At 36.3% G+C, this 27,116-nt stretch overlaps 4 protein-coding genes across 4 annotated transcripts; 2 read left to right on the top strand and 2 right to left on the bottom strand.

The window, feature by feature from the left end:
* Positions 1 to 1,566: 1,566 nt before the first annotated feature.
* LOC113232546 lies at positions 1,567 to 6,720 on the bottom strand. The gene is made up of 5 exons (XM_026467317.1): positions 6,371 to 6,720; positions 5,677 to 5,974; positions 4,015 to 4,092; positions 3,018 to 3,110; positions 1,567 to 1,643 (listed from the first exon to the last, which is right to left on the bottom strand). The coding sequence occupies exons 1-5, from the start codon at positions 6,521 to 6,523 to the stop codon at positions 1,567 to 1,569; spliced, it is 699 nt and encodes a 232-aa protein (XP_026323102.1). The 5' UTR covers positions 6,524 to 6,720.
* A 2-nt stretch (positions 6,721 to 6,722) lies between these two features.
* Positions 6,723 to 8,357, top strand: LOC113235060 (probable H/ACA ribonucleoprotein complex subunit 1). Its single transcript, XM_026470615.1, has one exon. It carries the CDS (start codon positions 6,988 to 6,990, stop codon positions 7,660 to 7,662), a length of 675 nt encoding a protein of 224 aa, XP_026326400.1. The 5' UTR covers positions 6,723 to 6,987; the 3' UTR covers positions 7,663 to 8,357.
* A 285-nt stretch (positions 8,358 to 8,642) lies between these two features.
* On the bottom strand, positions 8,643 to 9,437 carry LOC113236761 (membrane magnesium transporter 1). Its single transcript, XM_026472932.1, has 3 exons — positions 9,343 to 9,437; positions 9,206 to 9,258; positions 8,643 to 9,120 (listed from the first exon to the last, which is right to left on the bottom strand). The coding sequence occupies exons 1-3, from the start codon at positions 9,416 to 9,418 to the stop codon at positions 8,893 to 8,895; spliced, it is 357 nt and encodes a 118-aa protein (XP_026328717.1). The 5' UTR covers positions 9,419 to 9,437; the 3' UTR covers positions 8,643 to 8,892.
* Positions 9,438 to 12,849: 3,412 nt separating this feature from the next.
* LOC113235538 (sodium/potassium-transporting ATPase subunit beta-2-like) lies at positions 12,850 to 25,455 on the top strand. The gene is made up of 6 exons (XM_026471271.1): positions 12,850 to 12,991; positions 18,076 to 18,333; positions 20,188 to 20,368; positions 21,128 to 21,239; positions 22,813 to 22,981; positions 24,399 to 25,455. The coding sequence occupies exons 1-6, from the start codon at positions 12,865 to 12,867 to the stop codon at positions 24,500 to 24,502; spliced, it is 951 nt and encodes a 316-aa protein (XP_026327056.1). The 5' UTR covers positions 12,850 to 12,864; the 3' UTR covers positions 24,503 to 25,455.
* The last annotated feature ends 1,661 nt before the right edge of the window (positions 25,456 to 27,116 follow it).

Raw genomic sequence — 27,116 nt, 5'->3', positions numbered from 1 at the left:
CTAAATACATAACTCAATTTCACTCGAGGTGTGGGTTGTTTCTTTAACATTTTTGATATTTTTTGGTTTGATAGCATGTATGTATTAATTAAATTTTTATTGAATTGATATTCAATTATTTTTGTGAAATTACTTCACTAGTTTGTTATAATTATTAATACAAAGATCGAACACTCAGAAAAAACACTCAGAAAAAATTCCTTCGATGATGGGTGATAAATCTGTAATAGATTTCTCATAGATGGCGCTACGACTAAAAAGTCGTTGAAAGACCAAGTACAAAGACACGACGCAAGCACATAGAAAAATTCGTGAGGTCCGTTGGTTCGTTCCGTGGCTTAGTTGGTATAGCGTCTGGCACGGTATGCATGAAGACGTCGGTTCGTATCCGACCGGATCGAAGGAATTTTTTCTGAGTGTTCGATCTTTGTATTAATAATTATAGCATGTATGTATTTTAAGTACAACGCTATCTGTTAGCGGCAATCAATATTATGTTAAATCAAGCAGAAGGTCCAACTACCACACTCTTACCGCATCGGGGCGTATGGCCTCATCTTATTGGAGAAATTATAGTAGGCGCGTTATCGCTCAAGGTCAGCGTCTCAACTCATTATAATGCAGTGCATATGTTACCAAAGTTAACAAACATTGAGGTGTTGAAATCAGGATGATTAAATCAAGTGTTGTTTAGTTTAATTAATAAGTAATAACTGATACTATCGGACTGTCTGCAGACAGACTAATCAGATATATGAATCATACATACATAAACTTACGCCCTAGACCATTTGAGTCAGTATGACCAGAAATCAGGTTTAGTTTAGTTTTAGCAGTTGTCTATGGATGGACGTATCAGTGTGATCAGAAATCAATTGTGAGGTTGAGGTGGAGCAACGAGCGTTTGAATGCCACTCGGATGTTAACCTCGATTCATTTGTATAAACTATAAAATCAGTTACTTGTGTAATTTCACGCGTCTGTCTGTTTACCGATGTAAATCAGTTTAAAGATACATATGCTTCTTATGTGTTGGTATACATGTAGGTTGTATTTTACATTCTCAATCACGGAAGAAGAAAAAAACAATATAAGTGCATTAAGCCTCAATTACTATCAGAACTGCTGTCGCCAAAACCCACAAAAACACTACGAAATCATGATAATGATTGGTCATAGTTTCTAATTTGAAAAAATGTATCTAATTCTGGACTGTTAAAATAAATTTAACTTTACCCAGTCGCAATAGCGTTGTAAGTTCAATTTAAACCTTTATTGCAAGTTACGTTTTGATTTTATATTGAAATTTTATTCAACGTCCTTGCCGTCTTACGGCCAGTTACTACACCGTACAAAGCAAAAATGGCGAACTAAGCTCAAGTAGGCACAACTATGCCTACAGTTGGCACGCGTACGATGCTAACTAACCACTTCATTGTATTTATTGTTCTGTATCAATGAATTGGCGATACTACTTATTCTAATCTGTAGTCATAACGCAGAAATATCAGTCCTTCCCCGCGCCCTCCCCAAGGCGTGTTCTAGGCTATTTGATCAGACAATCACTCACGAGGATTCTTCCAATTCGTCCACTCTTGATAGGTTATTGGATTCATCTGCTAGAAGCGATTGCTCGTTGCTATCTGGAATATAAAACAAATACTCGATTACATTTAAATATTTAAAAACAATAATTAATTGCAAAAATAGATGCTATAGTTTGTGCCAAGTTTTACATCTCGAAAATTTGTAGAGCCTGAAATTAAAACTGGGACAATTTTTTGCATCTTGTAATAAATATGTATGTTGAGTGTGTACGTTATTAAATAAAAAACATGGACCCTGACAGAGAGCTGTTACATAAACAAACATCCAACAAATATACTTTTTCTGATATACATATAAACAAATCGACTGCGAATTGGCCATCAGTACTATCTCAACTTTGGCAACTTTACAGGATGAAGAAAATAATTGTTTGCGACATTTATATAGCATCCGATTTATTAAATAAAAATAGGTAAGTTTTTAAATATTTTTATTACACATACAGTGCGTATTTTTATTTAATAAACCAGATGCATGACCAGATCATGGTAAATGACTCAAACAATTTTTTTCTTCATCGTGTAAAGTTGCTAAAATTGAGACAGTGCCGGTTGCCAGTTCACAGTCGAAATATAATTTTAGTAGCAGCAGACCTCCTTGTGATAGAGTTCGTCCAGGGAAGTACTGCCACCTTACCTATTTCTGCCACCAAGCGGTAGTGTGACCATTACTGTGCTTTGATTTTGAAGGGTAAGGGTGCTGGTGATATTACAGGCACATGGGACTTGTTAACTTATGTCTCAGGGTGTCGGGCGCAGTAGCAGTGCCCCTCAGATGTTTGCGATTTAAAGCTCTGAGTAGCACTATAACTGTTATGGACAAGCGTGTAGCTTACCATCATCAAAAAAATTAAAATATCGATTTTCGCGATTGTTGCACATAGGAAATGAAACTATTTTTACCGATTTAAATCGCGTATATTTGCTTTTTCGAACAATGTTGATGTTTCGGGCCCTTTACAGGTCTCATGGTCGTGACCAAAACAAATATACGCGATTTAAATCCGGAAAAATAGTCTCATTTCCTAAAAATTAAAATCTCAAACAATTCCAACAAAATCAAAACATTTCCTAACACGTCCCACAAAACTAGAATTATTAGTGCTAATGTACTCTACTATTAATATGATCTGTAAATTTGTACGTAAAATAAAGATTTTTTTAAAGGTCACCTAAATACACCACGGAAATATGTATTACGACACAAAAGTAGATTAATTCTACCTAGATCTAGATTAACTAAACATACGTCTAGCCTATGTCGCATGTCTACAAAATTTCTAACGAATAGGTTGATTGAAAAAAAATACTAAAAGATTTATTATTAAAAAATTTTCTAACTCAAAGGTACTACCTACACTTAGTCCCTTCCCTTCTTCATCGTTGCGCCAGAATATAAAAAATATTTACCATTTATGTCATCTACATCAGCCTCCTGTTCAGTCTCTGTATTGCTCCCCTGCAGCTCAGCCAAATCTATTCGTTGCAAGGGGATGTATAGGTCTGAAAACGTTTTTGTGATAAGCAAACTTTATGGCGATCAAACTTTAAAATTTGGAAACGTTTCATTGAATCACTACAGAGCAATTAAAAAAAATATATTAGAAAAATAAAGTTTAAAAAATAGCCATTATTCACAACATAGATCTGAATTTGTTGTTTAAAATATCTTGTTTTGCTTTAATGTAATCTAATAATAAAGATACACTCCCAGATTCTTAACCAGATCATAGTCCAATCACCTTGGTTTGTAAGAACTCAGGGAATACATGACTATCTTGAAATTACAACTATCAAACAGGAGAATACCGATGCGTAAAGTATAAGTCAGGATTAGCACTATGTATTGGCAAGATCTCTGATTGCCGAAAAGTTTGAGTCATTACAAAAAGTCGAGAATACTAGAAAGTTGAATCAATAGAACACAATTTAATGACTAAGGAAGAAGTCACAGGACTCTTTATTCCAAACTACATTAAACTATAGCACAGATCAGTTTCTGATTCAAGATTGATCGCAGATGGTTATTATTATTACAAAATATTGAAAAAAAAAAGCGATGGTGACTCAGCGGGAGAATGGTTGCTTCGCAATTAGAACTCTACAGTGCAATCTCTGTGGAGGTATGTATGACTAATTTCAAAGTCACATATATTTCTGAATATTTGGTAGCAAAATCTCTAGCAAACTGTGCAAGAAAACATCGCGATGAAGGTTCACAACCACCTTGGGGAATTTACATGGTAACGTGTCAAGTCCACGAGGCGGATTACGTGACCTGCATTGCACTACATATAAATTAGAACGACATGCCTCACGGTACGTTGAGACGCTAATGGTGCTGAATTGACAGTGTTGTAACGACGCAATGCCCATGGGCGTCACTCGTGTCTAAGAACTTTTTTACCTTGAAGCATATGCATAGGAATGGGCACGGCTCTCTCAGTCACACTTGAATTGTGGTTTGGCGTCCTTGGCACTGACCCTGAAAAGATGTGTATAAATCTTTTAATATTACTTAGTTATTGTTAGTTGTTTCTCCATCAGCAGACGGGGTCAATGGAAGAGCTCGGAGTAGACCTTGTTTTGAGCTCTAGCCTTCAAATATGTATTCACTACAAATATCATAAACTTGTAATCAGTGTTGGGCAAAATTTAATTGTTCAGGCAATTAAAGATTGACAATTAATTAATTGTCAATTGCGAAACAGCAATTAACAATTGATTAATTGTTAATTGCGAGAACAGCAATTAACAATTGATTAATTGTTAATTGTGAGAACAGCAATTAACAATTAATTAATTGTTAATTGCTAATTTGAAAAGTCGTGTCCGCCATTTTCAATTTAGAAATAATAAATACTATATATGTAATGAGCACCCCAAATTCCTCTAAAATGATACCCAGCTTGCCATTATTTGAAAAATCTTGCCCGCCATCTTGGATTTAGAAATAAGTGCCATATTCGCAATGAGCACCCTCAAATACCTCAAAAATGACACCCATATTACATTTAATTGAAAAGTCATGTCCGCTATCTTAGATTTAGAAATGCGTGTCTTATTCGTAATGAGCACCCCCAAATACCTCGAAAACGATACCCAACCTACCATTATTTGAAAAATCGTGCACGCCATCTTGGATTTAGAAATGAGTGCCATATTCGTAATGACTGTATGAATGAATCGGAAATTTCTGATTGAAATTGATTAACGCCCAATTCTGCTTGTAATCGAAATTGTTACCATATAATCTCAATACAGAATACTAAAAAACCGACCTCAAAAGTCATTCATTCCCTAGTTTGCTACCCTTAGAGGCGGAACATTTTCTTCAAATTTAAATGGGACTACTTCTGAGGTACCATCACTCCAGCAGAAAAAGAATCATCAAAATCGGTTCACAAATGCCGGAATCATCGCGTAACATATTATAATATTAATATAATATAATTTCTCAAAATTTTGATACCAATTCTTTCACTTCACTTGTACAATAATTCTTTTAAAGCGTGTCTGCCTTCTCTTAAAGGGAATGAGCAGCTATAGTCTATTTCACATGGGATGGGCACACTGGGTACGATGGTTATACTATTTTTAGCTTATGTCTCAATCAGGTTACCAAAAACAAACAATATTTGTTGCAATGATAATTTTAAGTAAATATTACAGTATTTTAAGTACATAAAAAATGAAATGTTAAAGATATAATCCATAGAGACTTGACCATAGAATTGATAAATGAAATTGGAAATTTGTAGCTTTTTGTTCGGGTCCTGTTGTTCTTTTTTATTTGAAGTGCAGTTTTTAGTTAATAAAATAATAATTGAATCATTTTTATTTTGTTTATTATTTGTTCTTAAATCATTGTTTCTGATTGATTCTATGTTTTTTGCAAATTATCTCAATAAGATTTTTAAATAGATTTTTTTTTCATTAGATTTTACATCACTACATCACTAGAAATTTCAATCTCAAACATCACCACACCCATGCTATGTGAAATGCACTATATGCAAAAGTTTAAGTCTAGCTTTTAATTTAATACACACGATTAATGTGGACTCACTTGTACTAGAATCAAGTATTGTCCTGCTAAGTGCCACCACAGGCTGTATGGACTGGCCACCCAGTAACAGCGGGGGCACTTTATGTACTTTATCAGTGCTGGGCGAGCTGCCCGTGGCGCTCCAGCGCGGCGAAGCAGATTCCAGTTCCTGCCGCTCTTGTATATACTGCTTGGTCAGCTCTATAGTCCTGGCGATGGCCCCAGAGGCTTGCACTAAGTGTGACAAGGCATTTGCACTGGCAGACTGCAATGCCGAGTCCAGCTTACGAGCCTGAGCCTCCCCACCGCTTTTGAGACGCTATAAAACACCATAAATTTATAAAGGAAATGCATATCATCCAAATTGAGGATGTCTGCAAATACATAAGTGCGTACAAAGATGCAAGTTGATAAAAAAAATACTTTTTGTTGCTTTGTTTCAAAATTTATTTATTAATGTTTACCATTACTCAGAAAAAATGTTTGTTACTCATAATGTATGAGTCTAGATAAACATTTCGTTTACTAATGAAGATTAGTTGTCATTACTAAAAACAGCTGTTTGATTTAGCATTTTATTGTAGATATTATGAGCCAGACTTAAGCAAAAATATAATCGTACTGATGAATGTTATAGAGGAATTAAATGCAGATGACTTTGACCACAAAGTGAATCAAATTAGTGAAATTGGGTACAGAAATAGATATTGCTTACGCTCAATTTTAAACGTAGTTCGTTGTTTTCTCTCATCAATTCCAAATTTTCCTTTTGCCTCTGAGCGTCAGCGATCTTCAAGTATTGTACCTCTTGTACCAATTCGCTGTTTTTCTCCCGAAGATCTCGTATTTCGTCTTCCAAATTCGCCATTGTTATACGTCATAACAATACTATACCACAATATAATAAAAACTCGTCTTTAATTAGAAGAGTAACGCATTTCAATATAGTTAAACACCAGCGTTTTCACCTCATTAATTTAACGTCGTTTTTAGTAATTTTTACTTTACTATCTCAAAAACAAAACGGTCGTTCTCATTCGTTCACCAACTTTAGATTGGTAGGTAGGCACTTTACAGTTTACATTTTATGGTTTACATTTTAATGTGATTGACAAAGATACGGTGTGGCCAACACAACCGATCGATTTTGAAAACAAATTTCCGTAATTTGGTGATGGTGTAGGGACATTTGACGTTGTTGATAATATTATTGTAATGTTGGCACGATGGCATGCCTGTCAAAATAGCGTCAGCCGTCAAGCGTGTGAACGTGGGGCTTTGAGGTTATATTTTACTACCACACGAACTTGTTTATTTAAGAATTATTAAAAAATGTCCTTCCGTGGAAGAGGAGGCGGTGGTGGCCGTGGGGGATTCGGCGGTGGCAGAGGACGAGGAGGTGGTGGATTTCGTGGTCGAGGCGGCGGTGGGGGCGGAAACTTTAGACATCAAGATGCTGGACCACCTGAGTCCGTCATACCTCTAGGTCATTTCGGCTGGACCGTCCAAGACGACCTCGTTTGTAAAGTAGATATAGAGGATGTACCATATTTTAACGCGCCCATTTACCTCGAAAACAAGGAACAGATTGGAAAAATCGACGAGATATTCGGTAACCTGAGGGACTATTTTGTATCAGTGAAGCTCGGAGAGAACATAAAGGCAAAGAGTTTCAAGGAAGGGCAGCAGTTTTTTATCGACCCTGCCAAATTGTTACCACTGAAACGGTTTCTACCGCAGCCGCCGGGAGCGAAAAGGGGCGGTGGAGGTCGAGGTGGTAGAGGCGGCGGTGGAAGAGGCGGCCGCGGAGGTGGATTTGGTCGCGGCGGAGGTGGCCGGGGTGGTGGTGGATTCAACAGAGGCGGTGGTGGGTTCAATAGAGGAGGTGGTGGCAGCGGCGGCTTCAACAGGGGAGGTGGTTTTGGAGGTAGAGGCGGCGGTGGCGGTTTTGGGCGCGGCGGCGGAGGCAGAGGTGGCAACTTCAGAGGCGGTCGTGGTGGAAGATAGTGCGTTATGTAAAGCACAGTATGTGATAATAGTGCTAATGTGGATCTTGGTTCAAGAAATATGCAAGTGGCCCTCACCATGTTAGAATATGCATTTTTGAGTGGAAGCTCTTAATGAGACTCTTCAACACCAAATAAATAGAGATATTAAAGTTATAAGAAAAAACTAAGACATATGAGTTTCACAGGTACATACTGAACAAAAACTACATCAGTTGACAATGACTTTTCATGGTTATTGTAATTATTGTATTGTAAATTCCTTGGAATGCAATTTTTAACCAAATCAATTCAACATTAAGGCGAATTGAATGGTCTCAATTGTATTCTTAATTTAGACAAAACAGTAACATTGAACCTTGACTGAATCATATGCTTAGTCCTATTTTATATTGGTAGTTTGGCAACATCGAAGTACAATAATTCTACTACATTGGGCGAGTGGTGCTACTTATGTGCCATCTGAATGTCTTTTCTCACGGATTAATATATCTTTAAATGAAAGTCGACCAAAGCCGAAAAGGCTGTCAATATTATTTTTTTACCAAAATCACATTTGAAACAATTTTTATAAGATTGATTCAAAAGCATATGATCTGTGAATCTATTCAGAGGCATGTGATCAACTACGATTTAAAAAATTTATTTAAAGCAAAAAGTCGTGCATCCCTAATCTGGGGGTCTACTCTCGATCTCCGTCCGACATCCGTCCGAAACAATTACTGTCAAATTAGTAATATTCAACAAAATTAAAAGTCAAGTATCAAGTATGAAGCTTCATTCGCATCACGCGTCTTTTCATTTGGTGAAGTATTGCTTATTTGGCAGTAATTGTTTCGGACGGATGTCGAGAGTAGACCCCCTGAGTGTGTAATCACCTGTGAGAATACATACTCTACTCAATATTCTCTTTAGAATAGGAGTGAAGTTTCTAGCTAGTTCTAGGTTAATTTTTACATTTATGAAGTAGTTAAGTTTGCAACATTTCGAATGTTTTGAGTACCCTACTGTGTGGTGAGGGCCAAATTTAAAAATGTTATGCAATAGTTTTAAGAATACAATAAAGGAATATTTCTCTAATTTATTTTCTTTGTGTAAACAAATATAACCCATGTCCATATATCATTTTACACACAAACATTATTGCAATAACTTTAATTGCCTTGACATAATAAACATTATAATTATAACTTAACAATTATTCCTGCAAGCACTAAATTATACTATCAGATTAACTAAAATCTGTATTCTCCAAGTCTGACTTCCCTGTTGCTGGTATGTAATTGTATGCCAATGCTCGGCCTCTGTGGTTGAACATGTAAAAAGAAGGAACATTTCGCTGAGTTTCCCATTTAGTCTGGTTGAGCTCAGCGGCGGCGGGGATCTCTCGCAGGTTACCAGCCACATTAAGCACTCCCCACATCACCGCAAATAAACTTAGAACCGCTTGAACTACGATCTGTAACGTTGCAATGGTAACCATGAATAATTGATTCATACAACCTCAAGATTCTCAAGCGACGATGTAGACTTTGTGTACTTACATCTAAAGGCAGAGTAGTGAATTCTTGAGAAGTCAAACGCAAATAGGATCGATCTGAAACACAAAACAATTGCGTAGATGTAGAAATGAATTATGTACCTACTCGTACGACTCTTCAACAGTCGGTTGTTAACTTACGCTGTGCAGCAGAGAATGCTGAGTGGAACAGGGATATGAATCCCACTATTAGAATGATTTTATAGATTGAAGCCATTTTAAAAATTATGTTTTCACTAACTATTCTGCTTTTTTGCTAAAACGCGAAAAAAGCAATTAGATTTTTGACAGCATTCGATCGATTGACGTTTTAATTACAATGTTGCTATTTTAAAAAATGTTTACATTATGATTTAAACTAGTTTAAATTCATTCACTCAGTCAGTAGACGTTAGGCTTAGAGGATGGAAAAAAATAAAAGAAAGGAGCTGCCCTTCTAACTACGAAATTAACGTGCATACCTAAACAAAAATTGAACGAACAAATGGCGGTTTCTTTAGTACCGTACCATAACCTATCGATAAGTCATTATCGACATGCAACCATTTAACTAAAGTAGATCAATATTCCATTTGGGAATATTTTAAGTTATATGGGATTACCCGGGAACGTCACATGAAATTTTGAATATATTGTTTTGCGTTTACAAATACTGAAATGTCCAATATATTATACTTATACCCTTGAGTAAGAACCATTCGAGAGTTGGGTATTGTCATGGATGATCAACTATCTTTCAATTCGCACATTGATACAACACTCAGTCGAGCCTTTAGAAGCCTGGGCTTTATTAATCGAATTACCAAACCATTTAAGCAAGTCATAACATTTAAAAAATTTTATTATTCATTCGTTAGATCCATTCTCGATTTTGGAAGCGTGGTTTGGAATCCATTCTACAAAAGAAATATCGATCGAATAGAAAGAGTCCAACGGAAATTCATCAGGATTCTTAATTTTCGTACTAGTAGTCTAATTGAACCATACGAATACTCTCTTAGGCGTAATAAATTACTTACTTTACAAAATCGCCGTAAGAAATCTGACATAGTTTTTCTGTACAAAATACTTAACAATATGGTTGATTCGCCGACTCTGTTACCGCAGGTTAATTTTATAAATAAAGCTCGTTTACCAGCACGCCACCAACGTAAAATAAAAATTTTCGTACCACCACGACTCCATAAGAATTATACGAGAAACAGTTATTTTCATCGTTCGTTATCTTTATATAATAATATATTTTGTGACACGGATATGTTTGGTATCTCATTGAACAGATTTTAGGTAAGCATCCACAACAAATTATTTACTGTCTATGATACCTGAAGCCGGTTTACATCCCGGTTAATTAGTTTTGTTTTAATTTTCTCTAGTTCTAAGTAGTAATTTGTCTAAGCACCCATATAGTTAACCATTCGCTTTTGGTTCAAAAACGCGTTTATTTTGTATTTTACAGTGTAATATTCGGTACTCGTTGTCTATAGTATAGTTCAAATTTCTGTATTAATTATAATAATAATAATAATAATAATAATTTATTGATCAAAGAAAAATGAAATACAATGGCATTACAAGGCACAACATAAAAAGAAACATAAAAATATAGTAAAGAAATGCCAATATTTGTGATTCCCTAACTCCTAAACTAGGTAATCCTGTATCTTAGGAGTTAGTGATTCCTTCAACATTGAGTGCTTAAATAGTACACACGAATAGCTTCAGTAGCAAATAAGTATACGTAAATAAGTGTATTGAAATAAGTGTACTGTAATAAGAGTTTTACCTTGTAATTATTGTAGTGTGTATTAATTGAAGTGTGTGTTTTGGGTGTAAGTGTGTGGAGTGAATGGAATGATGTGGTTTTCTTCATTTTAACATATTTTCTATGTCATTGTAATTTAGTGTTAAAAGTAATTCTTGAAGTACTTTTTTAAGTGTGTGTTTCGGTAGGGAGTAAATCGGACTTAGTTTGTTCATTCTATTATATAAGCTACAGCTTAGAGCATTGTATTGTTGTTTATTATAAATAAAATATATTGTAAAAAAAAATTATTAAGAGTTTATTTATGCTGGGTCTTCCCGGTCCTATTTTATTTTGGTTTTTTAGTTTTCTGCACGATCGTGTATTTAAAAATAAAGAATAAGTCTTTTGGTCCAAAAACTTCCTATAGAATTCTGTTTTGTCACCTTTAATGTTTATTCTAAGTTTTGTAGATTTCATGAAACATATTTATTTCCCTAATTCTATATCCCTAATTCTGTAAAATTCTCCTTTTATGCTGACGACCCTGTAATCTATTTGGATTGTGATGATATTTCTCAAGGTGAACTTTCTATGACTAACTGTTTAACAACTTAGTAACATACTAACTATTCAACTTAAACTGGAAGTAAATGTCGAAAAGAGTTCTGTTATGCTATTTTCAAATAGCACTTTATACCGTCCAAAATTTTTTTATAATAACGCCTTATTGCCATTTAAAATAAAAGATAAATGCAGGCATGGTTTTAGACTCGGAATTGACATGGGGTCCTCATATTATGTACATCTGTAAAAAAGCTGAGATGCGCATTAACATCTTAAGTTCTTTGACTGGGGTTAACTGGGGCTCTGATCCCAAGACTCTTAAAACCCTATATATTTATATGGTTCGCAGTCAGTTCGATTATGGTTGTTTGTTTTATACTGATGCTTCCATAAAGCTGCTTCGAAAACTTGATATCATTCAAAATAGAGCTTTACGCGTTATTACTGGAGCTATGATGTCGTCTCCAATAAATTCATTACAAGTTGAGTCTGGTGTTCCGCCATTATTCGTCAGGAGAATTTATTTAACAGACAAATTTTGTCTTAATTTAATTAGTCGTAATAATGTTATAGTAAGTTGATATTTGGAAAATTTTGAAAATCGTAATTATAACATTACCCCTCTACCTGCTGCAACTACTATTGGTGAATCAATTTCTTACCTGAATTTTGAATTTCAAGATTCTGTATACTGGCATAATCAAATTCCTTGCTTTTCGTACGACTTTCATTAATAAATAATACACTTCAGATACATTGAACATTAAGGCCATCCTTGGCTAGACTGGATGTAGTAGAGTTATTTTTAGAATTTTTCGTGTAAGATTTCGTCTTAACCATGAACACTTGATGCGATAAATTAGATAGTGGAAATGAAATAAAATAGTTTCAAAAGTATGTAATATTAATTTTAATTTTACTTTTACTTTTACTTTGACAGGGGACAGCCTAGGCATGGCGTCCCTTGTGCAGTTATGCTCTAAGATGTGTTTTCGAATATTCGTAAAGCACTTAGTCTTGCTGAGGCTCCGATAAAAAACATCGAAATTGATACTCGAAAAAAAAATCGATTTTTAATATGTCGAATGTAAAAATAATGATGATAATTATATCTGTTTTTCCGAGACAGTTGACCATACTATTATTTCATGAAAAAAATAACGATATTTGTTACCCATCCCTATTTCCTCTATAAAGTCACGTAGTTCAGTCATTAAATAGTCTGTGGTAAGGTAAAGTCAAACAAAAGTCTAACTAAACATAGCGGTTAGCGAGCGGTTGGGGTGTCTCATTTTGTAGTTTTATTTGCTATATTTCATCTTCATGAATTAAATCCCCTTGTAGACAAGAAAATGTCCAGTTTCCCACACATGCAAGAATTTGAAGTGGAGAGAAAACCACAGAGAATTCAAAAAAAGTCTCCTATTGGTTACGATTCCGGCACCGGGAAGTTCTTGAACCGAGATGCTGAAGGTTGGGGTAAGGAAGATCGTGTTATTTTTATATTTTATGACTAGAGATTGTATTATCTATTCTAGTTTATAATAATTAAGTCTTTAGTCATACATAACACACTTAGGCATTGTAAAAATTCTAGCTAGAAGAATAGGGTGTAACATGTTTTCGAGGGCGTGGCTTAAATGCATTGTTTGCTGTTTTTGTATACAAAAACCGTTTTCGATTTCGCTTAAGTGTCGCTTATTAGAATTGCCTCCATTTCTTAACCATGAGACGTTGAAAAGTGCCTTGTGTTTCTTTGTCAATTAAATAAATAGGTACTGGAATTTAGGTCCGCATAAAAATTTAACTTATTATTATTATTTCCTTTATGGCGGCCACTAGGCTTTGCCAGCGTCAGTTTTATAAGAATAATATAAAAATGGCAATCATTGCCAGTGTCAGTATTCAAAATGGAACTTATGAGCAGGTTTTAGTATGGGAAACCATTTAATATACTTAAATTGTGAGTTATTTCATAGAAGGTAGCAAAATCCTATTAATCAGGTGATTAGAGGCTAGTACACCTGACTCGACAATGATTTAAGTGTCAACGTGAGAGACAATAAGTAGCTGAAATCTAGGGTAATCCGTCTGAGAAGCCTTACGCTGTCTATAAGTGTTTTTATAGACACATCAGTTTGCTTATAATGTACTATATTGTCATGTGCTTTTGATATTTAAAAATATTCTTTAATATGAAAAGTACATGATATTATTCCAATAAGTTGTGCATCTGATGGTAAGCTACACTCCTGTCCCTAACAGTTGCAATGCCACTCACAGCTTTAAATCGCATGGATCTGAGGGTCACTGCCACTGCGCCTGTCACCCTGAGACATAAGTTGACAAGTCCAATGTGCCTGTAATTTCACCAGCACTCTTACCCTTCAAAACCGGAACACAGTAATGCTGACATTACTGCTTGGGGGCAGAAATATGTAAGGTGGCTGTACTACTGATGAACTCTTTACTACTCTTTCTTACGCACACCACACCTGGGTTTCTCTAGGAATCAGCATATCCTTGGGTACAGTTTCAGCATAGCGGTATTGAGTCCTACAACCAACCGGCAGTGCCCGACAAGGGAAAAGGAGTAGTAATAATAATAATAACAATGCACACACTCAACATAACCCCGCACTAGGGAAAACCTGTGTTGCGGGTGCTATGGACACACACATAGACAACCACTAAATACACCCAAACTCACGAGAGTAATAAATGTAGGCCATACAAATATTTCTCTAGTCACTGGAATCAAACCTAGGACCTTGGCAGTAACCATTCGGCCACGGAGTCATCGATATTATTCACCAAATATACAGCGTGTCCCAAAATTCAACGATAAGCGGGCGCTGGAGGGTGGACCTGCGCATAACTACTTGAGGAAAAATAAGAAAAAAAATTTCTCATTTTTTTTTCAATTACGATAAAAAAATTGTTATTCTTCGAAAATTTACACCCTTAATGATATTTTGAATCACCACGACCACAATTTTTCAGATATTTCTGATGTTTTCATTTTAACGGCCACCTAAGTAGTACTGCTGTCTACCACATTTCTTTAAAACCCTAGAATGCCTGCAATTTTACACAAAAATCCATCAAAATATTTTTTTTCCTTAAAATTTTGAAATATTTTTACCTTCAGTCGACTTTCACTCATCGTTTTGTAAAAAAAAAGTATGGACACCACTGCGGCAAGTTTTTTTAAAAATTGACGCAACTAACCAAGATTCCAAAATGGTATAATACTTTAATAAAACTGGGCGCCAAAAATATTGGTACCATTTCTAAGAAAGATTAAAATTCTTGATTATTGTTCTTGTTCATAATAATTACCTACTTTTACTATGTGCCGAAAAAAGGTTATGTGTTGCAATTTCTTGGAGTTTCAATGGCACGTGTGCGTAGTCGATACAATTTAGAAATTAGAGAGAGAGAAAAATACCGAGAGATATACGTTAGAAAGAGATAGATAGATGTCCTTTGTTGAATAGCAATAACGCAGGTAGAGAAGTTCCGGTGCTCAGCAAGTCAGTACGCTCTGCTCCTTTGTTTACTGCGCACCTTTCCGTAATCAATTAACGTAGCTCTCGTACTAACGACTTTTGGCTTGGCTTATTGGACTGGATTTAAGTGATCTGCAAACTAAATTGACCTGGCGTCACTTTGGACTGTGAATTGGAGTTTTGGCGTATTTTGAACTGATTATCGTTTATCATGCCGCTACCATACACACCGGTGGAATACGCTAACATGCACCTCATTTATGGAGAATGTCGGTGCAATGCTAACGCTGCCAGCAGATTGTATCGAGAAAGGTACCCAAACACTGAAAGATACCCGGATTAACGAGTATTTTTGAATGTGTATCGAGCGTTTTCGGAGGGTCATTTTCCATCTGCCAGAAGAAACGCTGGAAGACCGAAATCGGAATGCGATGAAGAAGTTCTCAATGAAATAAACATTGATGCAACTACCTCAGTACGTGCCATAGAAGCAGCTACGGGAATCCCAAAAAGTACGGCACATCGAATTCTGAAACGTCACACGCTCCACATATATATATAGGCGAGTGCAGACGTTATTGCCTCGGGACTATCCACTACGGATCGCATTTTGCCGTGTGATGCTGCAAAAACACCGGGAAGATCCCCAGTTCCTAGACAAAGTTCTATGGTCGGACGAAACAACCTGCAAGAAAGATGGCTATTTAAATCTTCACAATTTACATAGTTGGAGCAATGAAAATCCGCACCTGATGAGACAAGACAAATCCCAATATCAATTCAAGGTTAACCTATGGACAGGCATATTAAATGGAAAAGTGATTGGGCCCTTTGAGTTACAAGGAAACTTAGATGGTGATAGTTATTTGAACTTTTTACAAAATGATTTGCAAGAATTATTAGAAGACATCCCCTTAAGTGATGTACAAAACATGTGGTTTCAAAATGATGGTTGCCCAGCTCACTACGCCCGTCCTGTGCGAGAATACTTAAACCAAGAATATCCTGGGCGTTGGATCGGGCGACTTGGTGCCCCACTTGGCCACCCCGTTCACCCGACCTAAACCCCCTGGATTTCTTCTATTGGGGTTGTCTCAAAGACAGGATTCACGCAAAACCCATCACAACATTGGACGAGTTTCGGCAAAGTCAATCAAGCTGCGGCTCATATCAACGGTAGAAGATATGCACGACAGATAAAACGATCATTTTTAAGGCGATGTCGTGCATGTATTAATGCTGGTGGCAAACAATTTGAACATTTACTATAATGTTAATTTTGCAATAAATAAATTAAATGAAGAAATACCATTTGTTTTGATTTATTCAGCAACAAAAACCTATTTTCGGCAAATAGTAAAAGTGATTACTATAAATAAGAACAATAATTTAGAATTTTAGTCTTTCTTAAAAATGGTACGAATATTTTTTGCAACATTTTTTTTAAGTACCTGCTTTATTGTTATTCAACAAAGGGCATCTATCTATCTCTTTCTAACGTATATCTCTCGCTATCTTTCTCTCTCTAATTTCTAAATTGTATCGACTACGCACATGTGCCATTGAAATTCCAAGAAATTGCATCAAATAATCTTTTTTCGGCACATAGTGAAAGTGATTATTATGAATAAGAACAATAATCAAGAAATTTAGTCTTTCTTAGAAATGGTACCAATATTTTTTTGCGCCTAGTTCTCTTAAAGTATTATACCATTTTGGAATCTTGGTTAGTTGCGTCAATTTTTAAAAATACTTGCCGCAGTGGTGTCCGTACTTTTTTTTTACAAAACGATGAGTGAAAGTCGACTGCAGGTAAAAATATTTCAAAATTTCAAGGAAAAAAAATATTTTGATGGATTTTTTTGTAAAATTGCAGGCATTCTGGGAATTTTAAGAGTTGTGGTAGACAGCAGTACTACTTAGGTGGCCGTTAAAATGAAAACATCAGAAATATCTGAAAAATTGTGGTCGTGGTGATTTAAAATATCATTAAGGGAGTAAATTTTCGAAGAATAACAATTTTTTTATCGTAATTAAAAAAAAATGATATAAATTTTTTTTCTTATTTTTCCTCAAGTAGTTATGCGCAGGTCCACCCTCCAGCGCCCGCTTATCGTTGAATTTTGGGACACGCTGTATAACCAGGCTAGAAATTTCCATGTCTGATTGACCAGAGGAGAATAAAACAATTGAAACCATAAACATGCTAGTCATTTAGCTCTGTTGGTCTTGGTTTTGAGCAGTAATTCATGGTGATAGTGGTGATTATGGCCAATGTATTAGGAACTGAGCCATTTGTAAGTTGAGTTTCTGAATACAAAATGCCCCAAGTCATCAACATCATTAGAATATTGTGGATACTCCCTTAGTACTGAAAATATTTATAGGTAACAGTTTTCACTTTCCATCAATTGGGCCAACTGTCAAGAAACATAGAGTATATAACCAGAAACAGAGATGAAATGAGGGCGATCCATCCCTGGCAACTCATCAGTCGAATGGTACTGATATCACTTTTAAATATCAACTCTTGTTTGCGGTGCAACCACAAATTAGAAAGCTGAAATAGTACAGCGCCAATAACTGACCTGTGTGTACGTCTCTGTATATTCCAAAAATATTCTGTATTGATTGTAATAAAGATAATATCTCTAACAATGGGGGGCTGTTACATTGTGGTGTGGGAAAACAGCAAAACATCTAATTAGAATACAAATGGAATCATATTTCATCAGTAATTAAATATTAAATTAAATGTAATTTTTCAATTTTCGTCCATTACAGCAAAGCTCAAGTTAAACTGGTAGATTTCAAGTGAAACAATTGACGACACCCATCAATTGTTTCAAATTCAGGCTGGCTTGTGGGGGCGCAGTTGTCAGCGTAATGATATGGCAGAATAGTTTTCAAACAAAATAAATGACATTTCGTGTCTATTTCTGGATATATATTCGATGTCATGACATAACTGTTTGGCCATTTTGATACTTAAAAATAATTTCAAACTGTGTTGAAAAAACTTAATTTAAGATTTAAATTTTTCCTTTTCAGCAAGGCTCCTGATGTTCTACAGTATATTCTATGCCGCATTAGTGAGCCTCTTCTTCATCTGCCTGGTCACCTTCCAGCAGCAGTTCATCAACCCCAGAGTACCCCGACTGCAGCAGGAAGGAAGCCTCATTGGCACCAGTCCAGGACTTGGCTTCCGTCCTCTTCCTAAGGATGTTAGAAGTACCTTAATCTGGTACAAGGGTACGGGACCTGAGAGCTATGCTTACTGGAAAAATCAACTCATTGATTTTCTTTCAGGTAAGATATCTATTCTTCTTATTGTATCATTCAATCTATTGCGTCTTAACAGGACATTGTGGCTTGTACAAGCACATGTTAAAAACTGGGCAGAGAGAAAACAGAGAATGTAGATTCTGCCACAAGGTGGATGAAACTTCTGTGCATCTCCTTACCCGGTGCTGCCCTCTAATAGGCGTAAGAAGTTCCATACTTGGTAGGCACAGGCCACACCCAGAGGACATAAAAACTGTGGAGCCAGGAAAGTCCCCCAGTTCCTTAATGCTGTTGGTCTTGACTCCAAACTAATTAGTGGTGATCACAATAGATCCCTTAATGGTTGCAGTGATGAGTGGCTGCACAGGCCCCAAATAAAACCACTGTAATCATTGACTTACAAATAAATGGACGACGGGTCTAATACAAAAACCACGAAAAAAATGTCCCAAGTCAACCTATTCGAAATTTAAATTGTAATGTCATCGCAGTATCGCGCTGTCAGTAGAACAAATGAAGACTAAAGCGGAGTGTCGCGCTCTGTATAAGATTTTAGCGCCTTAAAAGTGCGGACACTTTTTAGCGCGGACCCGACGTCCATATAATTGTAAGTCAATGACTGTAATAATAATAATATTGTATCTATGGCATATGCTATAATGTTTGTCATTATAGGTCAAAAGATCAGTGCCCACAGTGCAAGGCCCATCAAGGTTGTCAAACGTTCTTGTAATATGCAATTAGTTGAGTGTCAAAATAAAAGTAAATAAAATTTGATTGTGATGATGAAGGGAGAGAAAGAGACGTGCATGTTTTGATGTTTATACGTTTACACCAATGGGAGAATGTTAAGGCGTTATATTGTTACACCTCTTGTCACCAGTCAAAAGTTATTTAAAATAATGTGAAGTCATTAAAATGAATGGTGCTGCGTTTTTTAACGTTGTACTGAAATACCTCAGTTTGTATGGAAAACACGCGCCGTCGAACACACTGACAAAGCTTCTCCGCGCGGTGTTACCGCTCTAAATTTGTATTTGCTATTGAAAATCGACCAAATTTATCTTCATATTTTCTTAAATCTTTGTAATGAAGTTGAAATTATGCATTTATCGATTTGGTTCGTAAAAAGGTATGTATCCAATATCTTCGGTGTCTTTTTATTTGAGTAAACAAAAAGTAAATAGGCAGTATAATTGCAGTGTCCTGAATGAGTTCTGTATTATTAACCATTCTTGTCAAAGAAGGATCTCGGCTACATATACAATCACTACGGCGATCAACTGCGAAGCGAGTACTTTAAGTGACGCGGGGCCGCTAGACCGCTGCCCCCGCGCAGATTAAACCGCACGTTGACGCAGATCTGCGTCTCCGCCACCGCGCGCGTGATTCCGCGTTCCGCGCTCTGTCGCGGGGCGCGGTGCAGTGTGATAATCGCCTTAATTTGTTTTTATTTCCGACTAACACCGGTTTGTCGAGAGACTCGATGTTGAATTTGCGTTTAGTTAATTTTCTTTAATTGAATTCTTTTTTTATATTTACAAAGCTTTCAAACTGTCAGTTTTTAAAATTTCAGCCATTTCTCTTTCACTGCTGACTGTTACAAACTTGATTGTTCACGCGACGCAATCGCAACAGCAAAATAGCAGTATAGCAACAACAGTTTAGACAGTTGTTTGATAATGAATTATGTATTGCGTAACACGTTATTACTTTTTAAAATTTAATTTTCAACTGAAAAACATTCAGGACTTTTATTTATTTTGTCTGTTCCTAAGAAGTATTTTTTATTGTGGGTGCAATATAAGTAACAGTTGTGTTATTTTTAATCTGTTATCTGCATAAAATGTATTGTATATATATAAAAATAAATTGCAGTGTACAAAAAGAAGGGTCAGACAGCAGGCGCGGGGGCGAACATCTACAACTGTGGCTTCCGCAATCCGCCACCTCCGGGCAAGATTTGCGATGTGGACATCCGCGGATGGGATCCTTGCATCGAGGAGAATCATTTCTCATTTCACCTGTCTTCGCCTTGCATATTTCTGAAGCTCAACAAGTACGACAGTCCGCTATTTTTACATTATATATACATTCGTAAGGAATGCAATGTTTCAAGTTTACAGTTATTATAAAAATTTCTTGTAAACTGATTATATAGTTGTTTGTAAAATACTAATATCTTCACAGGAGTATATTACTAACATCATTAACAACTTAGTCGTTAAATCTAGGGAATTTTAGGAATGTTTAGCGGGAAAAAAATTGGTTGTAGTGAGAAATAAATATTTAACGACTTCTAGCGTCTAATATGAGGGGGAAGACTAAAGTTAAATATAAAAATGTGATGGGGAGACTAGACCGTTGAATTTGTGAGCAAATAAGTTATAGAGCGGGACAGAGACACATATATCTAATGACTGGGGATGGACATTAGGGCAACTGAAAAATATGTCGTTAAACATAATTGAGTTCTTACGTTCGCGACCGTTTCACATAGGAAATGAAACAATTTTTCCAGATTTAAATTGTTTTTATTTATTTTTCAAAGATTCCTATTTTTCGGGCCCTTTACAGGTCTCATGGTCACGACTGAATCTCCGAAAAATAGTTTCATTTCCAAGTTTGTGAATGATTCTGTGTTAACAGAATCATTCACAAACTAACGTAAGAGATGACGTCAGCTGCCGTACAAACGGCCGACTGTCGAGTATAAGTAGGTCTCGTGAAACCATATTATTGAAACTTTAATTCTGCTTTTAGCAATTATGGTAAATTGTGGACTCTGAAATTTGTTTACCCTCACGACATTTTGCAGGATCTACGGCTGGCGTCCGGAGTACTACAACGAAACGCAGTCGCTGCCAGACGATATGCCGTTCGATTTGCAGGCCCACATCAAGAACATCACCGCGTACAACCGTGACTATGTAAGCACAATATCATTATTTGCACTAGGAGCACGGTAGACCAAAGCCTACATGTCTGAAAGGGAGAGCTGTATGTGTGAGAGCAAAGAAACTAAAACTATAGAGCACAGAACAATAAATACAGTAGAAGTGCGTAGTTGGCGTGGCATGTGTGCCAACAGTACGCAGAGTTCCACATGTTTGAGCTCAGACTGTTATTTACGCTTCGTACGTTATGATCTGGAAAAATCCATTATTTCGCTAATTTGAAGTCCAAAAATGATACCCGTACGTGTAATATTATCCGTAATAATATGTATAATGGTTTTTGGTCGCTTTTGAGTATGTTTTTTCGCGATATTTTATTATTAGGCACTATTTAGATATTTTTTTTAGTGCCGGGCATTTCAATCCAGGGTGGCCTAAACGGAATAATTATTACGTTTAGGCCGCGCCGATAGGGTGCTACGTGCAATGCCAGGCGGAGTACGTACACGTAATGCTCGATCAATGTTTACCTAAAACTAACATGTGTCTGTCATTTAAGATTAACATTTCTCGGTAACCATTTCTTTAGGCTTACTTTGTTAGGAAGTTCGTTAGGACCGCACCGGTCATGTTATATGGCTAAATATGTAACGTTTGTCACCTGCAGCGTGAACCAGAATCGCAAAATTAGGTACGTCGTGCCGGTCATTTTGACCCCTCACGGCCCCAACAGGTAGTTGAGTTGCCGGTTATTTTGGCCTACCACGACGATGAACATGTTACGTCTTATTTAATAATAAGTTTTCCATTTTTTGTTTATGGTAATAGATTCTTTGTTGTAAGAAGCGAAAGTAAGTATGATCGACTCTTTTTTTGAGAACGTTAACGGGCGTCTTATAGTTTTGTAGTTAGATATCAGCACATTGGAATGAAGTTTAAATATAATATCAAAAGGTCGTAACTTGTGATAATTGGACGCTGTTAAGCTAAAGGGATCCAATGCACAAAATTATCAAAAAATGAGTTATTTTTACAAACGGTTCCTAAAGTCTAACCTCTTAGATCAGCAAAAAAAAAATCCAACATGTAAACATAAATAAATAATTCTGGCGTTACATGACATTATAGGCTTTGAAAATAAAATAATAGTGAGACGCACTTTTAAACTTGTAACTGCCATATCTCGAAAGTGAATGGATGTGAATGGGATCCAATAGGTTTAACAACATCCAATTTATGTATTCAACTTTCAGCGATATGCCAACTGGATAAAGTTTAAATTATATTACGAATCATTATTAAGATTTCATGGTATGTAACATTATGATTGTGTGAGTTTTGAAGCCAGTTAAGAAACGTTCCTAAATTGTTTGTTGATTTTTTTTCGTGGGAAAATCCTCCTAGGATACCGCGGGGGCAGAGGAAAGGTTATTCCAGACTTTTACTGGCTAAAACTCCACCGTGGTCTTCTCGAGTGCTCTGGAAGCGACTTTGCGCACCCAACACCCGAGAGGAGCTACGTCCTCCTCCTTCACCTCCTCACAACGAAGTAGACCACACCGCCTCGTCTCGTCCTCGCGGGTGCCAATTTCGTTGATTAATCCAGGCCAACATGGTGTGGGTGTCGTGCCACGGCGAGACCCCTGCCGACCAAGAGAACATCGGTCCCCTGGCGTACCGCCCGTACCCTGGCTTCCCAGGATACTTCTACCCGTACAACAACGCGGAGGGCTACCTCAGCCCGCTCGTAGCCGTGCATCTTCAGCGACCAAGGAGTAAGTGTTCCATCTCTTTATTTTTCATTCAGTTTTCATGGAAAATGGCTTGAAAATTTGACCATATAAGAGCCTATGCACACGACGTATTTTCGCGTTATTTGATAACAGATAGTTATGATTTTAGTTTTGTTTGTTAATTTCAGTTATTTTTGAAATGAAGCAACTACATGAAATTTAATTTATAAATTGAAAGTAATTACTTTGCTACTCCATGAAAACAAATTGTAGTTTTTTATTTTTGCGAGTACGAAGATTATTTGATAATATTGATCAATGTGGACCTTCGCAAAGTAGAATCTAAAATTATTTAAAATTATGTATTTTTATTCATTGCTTTGTTATCGGATATAATAAATAATAAATAAGCTTTTAAATACTGCACATACATGCGTGCTTTACAACAGTACGTAATTAATATTTTCAACAAATAGTTGTTTTGGTAGTGGATTTAGTAACAAAACATATTAATATTCGGCATTACTGTATTCCATCCGTCGTGATCTAAATTTGGTTTCAGTTACTTACTGTAATGATTACCTTAATTTAAATAGATTTTCACTTTGTTTACAATACCATTAATATTTTATATTATGTTAAAATAATTGGCAATTGGCATTACTTATTATTGCAAAAATAAAAATAATTGATTGATATTGATCAATCAATTATTTTTATTTTTGTAATCACAAGAAGATTTTTAAAGATTGGCTATTTTTTAATACCGATATAGTTAATACTTGAGACTTGTCTTTTAATTTTGTCGAATATTACTTATTTGACAGTAATTGTTTCTGACGGAAATCGAGAGTAGACCCCCAGAATCAAACGTTTAACTTGAATTTTCTGAATAGCTTGGAAAGCGCCCTTTGATTCGAGAACGATATCTAATCGAATGGTTCAGTTACCATATCGAAGACGTCTTAATCGGGGTCCAGATCGAGTTATGAGAGAGCTAGAGCAATTAGCATTGCACTGGTGCAAGCGAAAAAAGTTGTATTCGAACCATTGACATCAAAATTCAGAAGCTACCATTTTATTACTGGGGTGCCACCATTGACTTACAAATAAATGGACGACGGGTCTAATACAAAAACCAAGAAAAAAATGTCCCGAGTCAACCTATTTAAACGTAGTGACATGTAAAGGAATATGAAAAAGCTAAAACGTTGAATTTAAATTGTAATGTCATCGCAGTACTGTCTAATTTTGCTTGCTTCGTTGTCAGTCGAACAAATGAAGACTAAAGCGTGAATGACGCTCTGTATACGATTTTAACGCCCTATAAGTTCGGACACTTTTTAGCGCGGACCCGACGTCCATATAATTATAAGTCAATGGGTGCCACCGCTCAAATTTTTGGAACAAATCAGCTGTTCTATACAAATCTATATAGATGTATTTCTTCTGTCGTAAGCTGGCATCGTGATAAACATCGAGTGCCGCGCGTGGGCGCGCAATATCTTGTACAACCGCAGGGAGAAGATCGGCGTCGTCCATTTTGAAATCATGATCGAGTAAACATTTGGCGTCGAAGCAACGCGTTTAAAGGAAGGTGTTTTATTAAAACTATTGTGTCATGACGGTCTATGGATCGTTGGAAGTCGCATTTACCAAATCTGCGGTTAGATTTTTTAGTTGCACATAATAAATGTAAGTTAGTTTACTATGCAGGCAGATATTGGCTCCGGGCCATTGTACTTCAAGCTGAAACTAACGCAGACTTTCATAACACGATTCGCACTAGATGGAGCAACGATGAAGATGGCTGTTGTGTTCTGTTGATGATGTTTAGTCACTTCTTGCTATTTCTTTATCGCGTTGTCCTCGTTCAACTATGATATTACTTTGTATAGAAATGTCAAACAAATATGAACTTTAATCTTCAAATTCACATCTTAATTTTCTTTATCATATTGTCAAACGCATGTCCATCCACGCCCGTTACGTGTGAACCGTCTATTACTCATGCATTATCTTTAAATCAAATCTTATTCTAATGGTTTTTTTTTATATCGCAACTGCGGACACGCAACTACATGGCCCAAGCCAATACTCCTATAGGACTGTTATATATTAAAAAAACTAATACCTTTACAATGTAGAAGTATTAAAAGGTATTTTACGAATACGTGACGAGTTTCTTCAATGTATACAGGCCAAATTGAATCTCTATAGTAATCTCTACTTGAACCTAAGCCATACATTTAGTGTAAGTGTAAAACGGTTAGATTAAGTGAACAACTTAATACTTATAAGTCCGTCCAAAGTATGATTAATTAGCGTATTGTGTGAAAGTGCCTTTACTTAACATTTTACATTAACGCAGATTGTTCTAGAATCTCTTAAGAATTTTTGACCTTTTTTTATAATTAATATATAGTAGATAACGCAAAGTTGACGATTTTTGTGTGACATGATTTTGCAGTAAATTATATTTCTATGTTTGTCCAGTGTATTTTATATTCGTGAATGTTATTGAGATTGGGAATTGATTTAAATAATTTTTTCCAGTGGTAGATAAAAAAAATAGACATTTAAATATGTCTGTAATCTGATTTTTTAAGATGGGAGTAAAATGACGTTTGCAGGGTTGCCAGTTTTCGTAAAATTTTAAATAGTAATGCGGAATCGACAATATCGATAAATTGTGAAAGAAAAAAAATTTTGCAAAAAACAAAAAAAAACATAGGTACGTTATCGCATGCCTTCTGTATTCTTATTTTGATAGTCGACAAAATATTATCGAAATCAACTTCGTGAAGTACAGACGCACGTTCTTAATCTAATGCAAAAAAATTGTCGCCCTATAGTAGACTATACAATTACAAATAAAACATCCGTGCTAGTAGCAATAGAAACATCCACAATCTTATAAACCACATAAGTGACATTTTCCACAAAATAATCCCCTCCGTCCATTTGAATCCCCTACTACAATCTCCTGGGAGATTTATCTGGATTATTAGTCCACACGGATCCCTTATTAATAACGACGTCAACAGAATCCACTCAAAATTATGTACCAGTTATAAGAAATTCACCATGTTTCTGCAGACAAAACTTTAATTAAGTTTATAGCTTTTTTTTTATCGAGTTTCACGTGCACAAAGACTGTGATTTTTTTACCATAGCTATATAAGTTAAAGACTTTTTGTGGAAAATCTCATTTATGTGGACCTTTAAACCTTTAAACAGACGATATGGATTCTTGACATAGGTATACATATCATTCGTTATCTAATTCGAAATCTAATGAAAAGCCATCTTATCCGAGTTATATTTTGGGGTGAGTACAGTTTTCATGTTTTTTTTTTTTTTTTTTTTTTTATTAAAAATGGACGAACTCTTGACCACTACCTAGCCCTAGAGCAAAGATGAGGTCTACGTTGGTACGAGCTCGCCCAGGAGATGCCTATTCAATCGCACCTTGAAAAATATTCGGGTTGTATGTACTCGGAAAAATAGACGCAGGCAGGGAATTCCAGTCACGGGCTGTGCGCATTATAAAAGATGACGAAAAGCGCTTAGTACGACTTAAAGGAATATCAACCAGGTGAGGGTGATATCCCGCCGTTCGTCTAGATGTCCGATGGTAAAAGGGGGCGGATGGAATGAGCTGGTGGAGCTCATGGGCACACTCTCCGAAGTATAATCTGTAAAAAACCGACAGACCCGCGACCTTTCGCCGATGGGCTAAACTATGAAGTTTATATTCGAGCTCATCGTCGCCAATAAGCCTTCTGGCTCTGCGATCAATCGAGTCAAGAGCCTCTAGTTGGTATTTCGCTGAGCCATCCCACAGGTGACTGCAATACTCCATGCAAGACCGGACCTGCGCTTTATATAAGGTTAAAAGCTGTCCAGGCGAGAAGTATCGCTTCACCTTGTTAAGGATACCCAGCTTCTTGGCTGCAGTTTGTGCTTTAGACTCTATAGAAGCGCCAAAGTTGAGGTTTGCGCTTAATGTCATGCCAAGAAGCTCTAGGCGGTCGGTAACTGGGACAGATACACCCCGAAAAGTAGGAGTCAGATCAAATGGACTCCTTTTTGCGGAAAAAAGACAGGCCTGCGTTTTGGTGGCGTTGAAGCTGACCAGATTGTTGTCACCCCACTGGGCAACAAGACTTAAGGT

This window comes from Hyposmocoma kahamanoa, unplaced genomic scaffold (assembly GCF_003589595.1).
Source record: "Hyposmocoma kahamanoa isolate Upper Pololo Valley unplaced genomic scaffold, ASM358959v1 102, whole genome shotgun sequence".
In the NCBI taxonomy this organism is placed as follows: Eukaryota; Metazoa; Arthropoda; class Insecta; order Lepidoptera; family Cosmopterigidae; genus Hyposmocoma; species Hyposmocoma kahamanoa.
The sequence above is the reverse complement of the archived record's forward strand: the minus strand, read 5'-3'. Positions and strand labels throughout refer to the sequence as shown.